The 8,259-nt window shown below is 51.6% G+C and overlaps 1 protein-coding gene across 1 annotated transcript; it reads left to right on the forward strand.

Annotated features, from left to right (window-relative positions):
• The first annotated feature begins 620 nt into the window (after nt 1-620).
• LOC116582756 (endogenous retrovirus group K member 5 Gag polyprotein-like) lies at nt 621-8,034 on the forward strand. Its single transcript, XM_032330470.1, has 5 exons — nt 621-809; nt 2,818-2,906; nt 3,092-3,138; nt 3,239-4,053; nt 7,459-8,034. Exons 1-5 carry the CDS (start codon nt 621-623, stop codon nt 7,570-7,572), a joined length of 1,254 nt encoding a protein of 417 aa, XP_032186361.1. The 3' UTR covers nt 7,573-8,034.
• Nucleotides 8,035-8,259: the final 225 nt, after the last annotated feature.

Here is an 8,259-nt window from a genome sequence, read left to right on the forward strand (position 1 = left end):
ATTGCCTGATCTCTCTACGAACTGGCAAAAGGGAGGCTCACTATGGTAGAGTGGACAGCTGAGGCAGAAGGAGCATCTCGGGAATTACAAACAGTCTTACTGAGTGCCCCAGCATTGGCCATCCCAGATGTTACCAAGCCCTTCCACTTGTATGTGGATGAAAAAGCAGGGGTGGCCAAAGGAGTTTTGACTCAGACTCTGGGGCCTTGACAAAGGCCAGTAGCCTATCTTAGCAAAAAACTAGATCCAGTAGCAGCTGGGTTCCCCTCTTGCCTCTGCATAATTGCTGCCATGGCCCTCATGGTCAAGGATGCAAGTAAATTGAATTTGGGCCAAAATCTCATCCTGACCACCACCCACACTATCAAGGACCTTCTCCAGACTCCACCAGACCAATGGATGACAAATGCCTGAGTGACGGGCTATCAGGCCCTCCCTCCTCCTCAATGAACCAAGAGTGACCTTCCGGCCCCCAGCAGTGCTAAATCCAGCCACGCTGCTGCCGGAGGAGCTGGCTGACCACCCACACAACTGCAGGGAGGTCCAAACCCAAGTCGCAGGAATAAGACCGGATCTCAGAGACATTCCCCTCCCAGATGCCGAGATGATTCTGTTCAGAAATGGGAGCAGCTACATGGGTCAATACAAAGAGGTATGCAGGGGCTGCAGTGGTTTCTCCTGAGCAGGAACTCTGGACAGCAGCCCTGCCACATGGAACTTCGGCACAAAAAGTGGAACTGATTGCACTCACTAAGGCACTGCAGATGGCCAAAGGTAAAACCACCAACATCTATCTATACGGACAGCAGGTATGCCTTTGCTATTCTCCATATACATGGGGCTATTTATAAAGAAAGGGGCCTATTAACAGCAGAAGGAAAAGGAATTAAAAACAGAGGAGAAATATTGGCTCTCCTCCAGGCTATCTGGGAACCAAAAGAGGTGGCCGTTATGCATTGCCTGGGACACCAAAAGGGGACTAATCTGATTTCAAAAGAAAACCACTTAGCAGATCAAGCCACAAAGCAAGCAGCCCGAGAAACAGTACAAGAACTGGTTATACTCCCGGCTCCAGCCCTACCAGAAAAACCAAACTATTCAGAAGAAGATTTAAAGTATTTACAAAAATGGGTTAAATTGGACTATGAAGGGGACTGGACTAAGACTAAAGCAGGAAAAATAATTCTTCCTCGAAGATAAGAAGTTAGTTGACCAGATACATCAGGGTACTCATTTGGGGATACGTAAACTCAAGGAGCTTATAGGCAAGCAGTTCCAGGTTTCTAAATTAGGGCATATGGTTCAGGATATAGACAGATGTGCTCAATGCCAGGCAGTTAATGTGGGAAGAACTAAAATGGGAAGAGGGAAAAGAGAAAGAGGTAAGGAACCAGGAATTTATTGGGAAATAGATTTTACAGAAATAAAGCCCAGAAAATATGGGCACAAGTATATGTTAGTTTTTGTAGATACCTTTTCAGGCTGGGTGGAGGCTTTTTCCGCCAAACATGAGATGGCAGGAGTGGTAGCCATAAAGCTACTAGAAAAAATAATTCCTAGGTTTGGGCTGCCTCTCAGGATCGGGTCAGACAATAGCCCTGCATTTTTGAGTTCAGTCTCACAGGCATGGGCAGGGCCTACTTTAGACCAAAAGAAGAAGATTGATGACCTTAAAAAGGAAAATAGGGATCTTGAAAAAAACATAGCTAGTCGGGAGGAGAAGATCAGGGAAGCAAAGAAGCAAGCAGAAATGAAGAGAGAACATAAGCTTTTCCTTGCTGACGTACATAAATTGAAAGAGAACATCTAAAAGGTGGACGAGATTAATGAAAATTTGAAGGACACCCTTCATTGTAAACAGGCTCTCTTACAAGCTGATAGAGAAAAGAATATCAAGAATGTGGACGTGGCCCAAGATGAATTGTGGGAGCCTTGACAAGGCCATGGGGACTAACTGGAAACTACACTGTGCATACCGGCCCAAGAGTTCCAGGCAAGCAGAGAGAATGAACCAGATTCCTTTATAAAGAGACCCTGACAAAACTAATTCTGGAGACTGGTGGTGGATGGGTGGATCTCCTTCCTTTCGCCCTCCTCAGGGCACGACGTACACCCTATTTAAACAAGGTGACCCCATTTGAAATCATGTTCCGGAGACCCCCCCCCCCCCCAGCACTCTGTCCTTGGCTACAAGAGGTTGCCCTAGCAGAAATAACGAATCAGTCTGTACTCCAGTCACTGTAGGGATTACAGTCTGTCTTAAAAAAAGTCCATGCAGGGATCCGGACTGCCCACACTGGGACGTAGATGGAGGTGGAACCACATCCTTACCAACCCGGGGACTTGGTTTGGATACGTCGCTATCAAGTGGGGAACTTGGAGCCCCACTGGAAGGGACCGTTTACTGTCACCCTGACCACCCCCAAAGCAGTAGAAGTAGAAGGCATCAGGGCCTGGATTCACATGGGTCACGTCAAATGAGCCGAGGACGAGGACACCCCCCAGAGTGTTGGGCCCCAAGAGGCTAAGATGGCGCCGGGTGGCCTTCTCTTCCGGATTGGGAACCCACATGGCCGACCACAAAGGCGCCAAAGTGGCGGTTTCGGTTTCCCATCAGTTTCGTTTCCCGCGAGCCTCCACCCCCTGCAGGGCGTGTCTCTCCCAACTCCCGCCGACCTCACTTCCCTTCCCTCACCCCATATAAGCCGCTGCCCTGCTCAATAAAGCGAGATCCTGCTTCGACAGACCTCCTGAGCCTGGTGTCGTTCCTCTGCGCGTTCCGGGTTCGCGACACTCGCCATCCCGCTCAGCCCCTAGTGGGGGTCTCCGGCCGGCCCGGCGACGCGCCCCACAACTGGTGCCCCGTGTGAGGAGTCTCTTCCGCTGACGGGCCAATCGGTCAACGGGTGAGTGTACCCCCATAAGTTATGGGGCAGTCCTCTTCTAAAAACGACCCCCCTGTTGAACCAAAGAGGTTCTACCCCTCGCTAGACCCGACGCGGCTCCTTGGCCCCCGGACCTCCAACCCGGATCTCTGGCTGAGGGACCCCTGCGCGCCCCCCTTCTACTAACCCCTTTATCCAACCGTTAGCGCCTACCCTTCCGCCTCCATACTGCCCTCCTCCTTCGGAACACCACACCCCCGAACCCCCGGGTTGCTCTCTTTACCCTGTTAATGTGAACCCCGGGGGCAATCGACCTGCCCCCTGGTACCCATGGGAACCCGGGGACCTCAAGGAACTTAAGAAGGCAGTTCTGGAGGATGGGCCTAATGCCCCCTGGACCGAAACCATCCTCCGCGGACTTGCATTTTCTCCCTGTACGGCGGCAGACTGGCGCTCGCTGGCCAGGGCCGTACTTCCGGGCGCCCTGTATATAAAGTGGACTGCCCTATACAAGGAGGAATGTCAACAAATTGCAGAAAGGAATGCCCGTGCCAATCCTGCCATCCCGATCACCATGGGAATGCTTACTGGAACAGATGGCCAATATGCCTCCGGTATTCAGCAGGCTGCCATTCCTCCCCCATACCAAGATCAGGTGCGAGCCACGGGGCTCGCCGCCTGGAATAAACTCGAAGAAGGGCCTTCTGAGTCGCCCATCGCGGGGCTACATCAAAAGGCTAATGAGGACCTTCCCTCGTTTATCGACCGGGTGGAAAAATCCATCAAAAAGAAACTCCCCCCGGGGGACCTTAGGGACCATTTTCTAAAAATGGCAGTGTGGGAAGGTATGACCCGTGACCATAGAATGGCCTGTGCGGGCTTAAAAGAAAGGTCCATGGACCGCTGGGTTATTGCAACCAAAGACATTGGCTCTACATCGCATCAAGCGAGAGCTATGGCCGCTGCCCTCAAGGAGCACCAGCAGGAGAGCCTTGAGACCCTCGTTTGCGCCATTCAGCAAACATCCCTGCAGCCCCGCCCCACGGACTCACCTCGTTTATGCTTTGGTTGTGGACAAGAGGGGCATTTCAAGAGAAACTGCCCACAGGGCCGTAAGCCCGTCCAGCCTCAATCTTCTGTCCTGCCACGGACCCCATGCCCTAAATGTAAAAAGGGGTTCCACTGGGCAAAGGACTGCAAATCCAGATTCGATATCCAGGGCAAGCGTTTAAACTCCAGTCGGGGCAATCCCCAGCCCCGTTAAATAAGGGGAAGGCACCTGTTCGAGCGCATTGGACCGTCCCGCTGGTCCTGGGCCTCCGCCCCAAGATGCGCCTCACAATCGGAGACAAATCTTTTAAGTGCCTCATTGACACCGGAGCTGAACGTACCGTCCTCCGACAGGAAGAGGTCCCCCCTTCATGGAAACTTGTTCCTGGCCCCCCCTTAGTGGGGGTTGGAGGCCAAGTTGGCTCCCATGAGACTGCCAACTTAATGTGCTCGGTCGATCCAGACGGCAACAGAGGACAAATTCGTCCCTTGGTAGCCTCTGGGCTCACCGCCAACCTCCTTGGTCAAGACATTCTAGGAGCCACAGAGGCCTTCATTACTACTGATCATAAGGCCTTTTTTGATGATATACTGGATGAGGAGGAATACCAGCAACAATTCTGGGAGGGAAGGAGTGCCCACTCCAACTACCGAGATGACCCCTACCTGGAGAGTATAAGGCAAAGACACCAGTCCCCCCAATCCTAAAGGCCACTGCCCTGCCTCAGGTCCCCAAAATTAATTGGAAAGAGGGTCCTCCCATTTGGGTAGAGCAGTGGCCTCTCCCTTCTCACAAATTGCAGCAACTCCACCTTCTGGTACAACAACAGCTTGACCTTGGGCATATCCGCCCATCTCTTAGCCCCTGGAATTCCCCCATTTTTGTCATCAAAAAGTCTAACAACTCATGGAGGTTGTTACAGGACTTACGACTAGTGAACAACAGGATGATCCCCTTCGGGACCCCTCAAAGGGGGCTCCCATGGATCCCTGCTATTCCATCTAACCATTTAATTACCACCATTGATATTAAGGATTGTTTCTTCTCCATTCCCCTTCATCCCGACGACACAGAAAAATTCGCCTTTTCCCTGCCCGCTCCTAACTTCTCCGGGCCCGACCAGATATTTGAATGGACCGTTCTCCCCCAAGGAATGGCTAATAGTCCCTCAATCTGCCAAAATATATTGGCTCGAGTCTTTGCATCATTTCTTAGGGACCCAGACATCCTTTTCTATATCTACATGGATGCTATTATCCTGGGGGCTCCTGACCCATCTCAACTTGATCTCCTCACTTCTAAATGTCTCTCCATCTTGGCCGGCCATGGTTTTAAGGTTGCCCCTGAAAAGATTCAAAGGGTCCCCCCTTTTAAAATCCTTGGGTCCCTGCTCTCCCTGGACACAGTATCCCCCATTAGACCTCAATTACAAATCCAGTCCTCATATACCCTGCCTCAATTACAAAAACTCCAGGGCGAAATAAACTGGATGAGGCCATGGATCTCAATCTCTACCGAGAGACTCACCCCCCTATTTGACCTGCTCAAGGGCTCCTCCCTCTCGTCCGCCATCATTCTGAACGCTGATCACCTCTAAGCGCTTACTGAGGTTCAACAGGCCATTGACAAGTCCACCTTAAAGCGGTTCACCCCCTCTGTGCCTCTGGTTTTGTACATCTTCCCGGGGGAATCCCTGATGACTGCGTTGCTTGCCCAACAGGGGGAACCCATCCAATGGATCCACCTCTCGGTGGGGGGCACCCCACGGGTATATGCAACAACGGACCAACTCGCTGACTGCATCACAAAGGGGAGGACCAACTCACTTCGTCTTTTTGGAAAGGACCCAAGTGCTATTATTACTCCCTATAGAATTCAGGACTTTGCCTGGCTCCAGCACAATAATGCAAGGGTAGCCATAGCTTTAGAAGGGTTCACTGGCGACATAGACTGTCATTATGGGCCCTATAAATGGATGAATTCCTTCGGTAAATTACCATGGAAGTTCCCCACATTGTTTGTCCCCCGGGCAGACCCTTCCTATCACACAGCCTTCACAGATGGAGGCAAGATAGAAGCCTCAGCAGTAATTTTCCCGCCTCATCCTAGCGACAAGGGAAGCCTTACACCTCAAGAATCCCTCACCCATGAGGTACAGGGATCAGCACAATTCAAAGAGCTATATGCCATGGTCCTAGCTCTCTCCAGAGTTGAAGGTCCCCTCAACCTGTTTTCAGACAGCCTTTATGTGGTCAATCTCCTGCCCAATGTGATTGATGCCCACATTAGACTTGATTCTAACCCCATTACCCCACTCATGATCCAGACCTGTACCCTTCTAAAACAGAGAACCAACCCAATATACGTCCAACACCTTAGAGGACACCAGGGACTTCCAGGATTCCTTTCACAGGAAAACTCCCTGGCCGACCGACTTGCGTCTACCCCCCAATGTTACTCCGTTGAGGAGGCCACTCATTTTCATAGACTCACCCACGCCAATTGGAGGGGACTCCACCACCGCTTCCCCCTGGTCCCCGTCAAAGATCTTAAAAAGATCATTCGAACCTGCAAATCCTGCCAGCCTTTTTTGCAGGTCCCCCCACTCCAGGGACCCGGGTGCAACCCCAGAGGGCTACGCCCTAATCACCTCTGGCAAACAGACGTAACTCATTACCCCTCCTTTGGTAAACTTAAGTATGTTTTCATGTCTGCTGACACCCACTCACATGTGTGTTGGGCAACGGCCCACGCCAGTGAAAAGACTAAACATGCCATTAGCCACTTCCTACAATGTTTTGCCACACTAGGACTCCCAGAACAGATCAAGACTGATAATGGCCCCTGCTTCACTAGTCAGGCCCTCAAGGATTTCCTTACTACCTGGAATATCTCCCACTCCACGGGAATCCCCTATAATCCCAGGGGCCAAGCAATCATAGAAAGACAAAACCGCACCCTTAAGGACCATTTACAAAAACAAAAGGGGGAATCACTCCCCCACACGACCAGCTTAAGAAGGCATTATTTACCCTAAATATATTAAATTTTTCCAAATCGGACGGCCTATCTGCATTCCAGAGACACTGGGCCACTGCAGCCCCACATCCCGCTGTCCTTGTTAGATGGAAAGACCCCCCTGACGGGCCAATGGAGAGGGCCCGACCCCCTCCTCACAGCAGACAGAGGATTTGGATGTGTATTCCCACCCTCTGAAAAGAAGCCCATATGGGTGCCTGCCAGGGACCTTAAGTACCTCCCAGAGGCGAAGGAGATTGCTAACTCTGACCCAGAGGGCCTACCGCCCTCTGAGGAGCCTCCCCTTATTGATTCATAGGCCCACCAATCAGGATGTCTTGGGTGGCACCGCTTCTTCTTCTGCTGGCTCATGGACAAGTCACTCGCGCTGGCCTATGCTTAAAGAATGGGCCCCTAATGGCCCAGGCTTTCCTCGCCAATGTCTCCCTGCTCCTTCCCACCACGAACTGCCCTCTCTGGCCTCCCAGAGACTATGTGTATATATCCCCCTCTCTTCTAATGTCACCTGTCTTTGGGCGCCCCCATTGGCAGACAATGGCTCTAATATTGACCTCGGGGCTATTGACCCCAGCTACTGTGACCAAAACACCACAGTAAACAATACTCAACTCTGCCCCCCCAATGCCACTGTATTCGTCTGTGGGGACCAGGCATTCAGCTTCCTCCCCACTAATTGGACTGGCCTTTGTGCCTTAGCTTGGCTTCTGCCAGATCTCAACATTATTCCCAACAGAGCCTTCTGATTCCTGCCTTCGATCGTCTCGGAGGGCGATCCAAAAGAGCCATCCAGGCCATCCCCATCATGCTGGGATTAGGGATCACTGCGGGAGTTGCAACCGGCTCTGCCGGGATAGGTACCTCTCTCCACTACTATAACACATTATCCCGACAGATGATTAATGACTTGGGTGCAGTCTCGGAGACCATCCTTGACCTCCAAACATAGATGGACTCGCTGGCTGCGGTAGTCCTCCAAAACCGGCGAGGCTTAGATCTATTAACAGCCAAAAAGGGAGGCATATGTTTGTTTTTACAGGAGGAATGTTGTTTCTTTGCCAACCGGTCGGGTATTGTACGAGACAAAATCAAGAAGCTACAGGAGGACCTAGAGAAGCGCCGCCACGCCCTGATGACCTCCCCCTTCTGGACAAGCTTTAATGGCTTACTTCCCTTTCTCCTCCCCCTCCTGGGGCCCATCCTAACCCTACTTCTCCTGCTGACCTTTGGCCCCTGTATTATAAGATTGCCCAATTCGTCCAAAAAAGAGTGGAGGCCATTCAACTC

This window comes from Mustela erminea, chromosome 2 (genome assembly GCF_009829155.1).
Source record: "Mustela erminea isolate mMusErm1 chromosome 2, mMusErm1.Pri, whole genome shotgun sequence".
In the NCBI taxonomy this organism is placed as follows: Eukaryota; Metazoa; Chordata; class Mammalia; order Carnivora; family Mustelidae; genus Mustela; species Mustela erminea.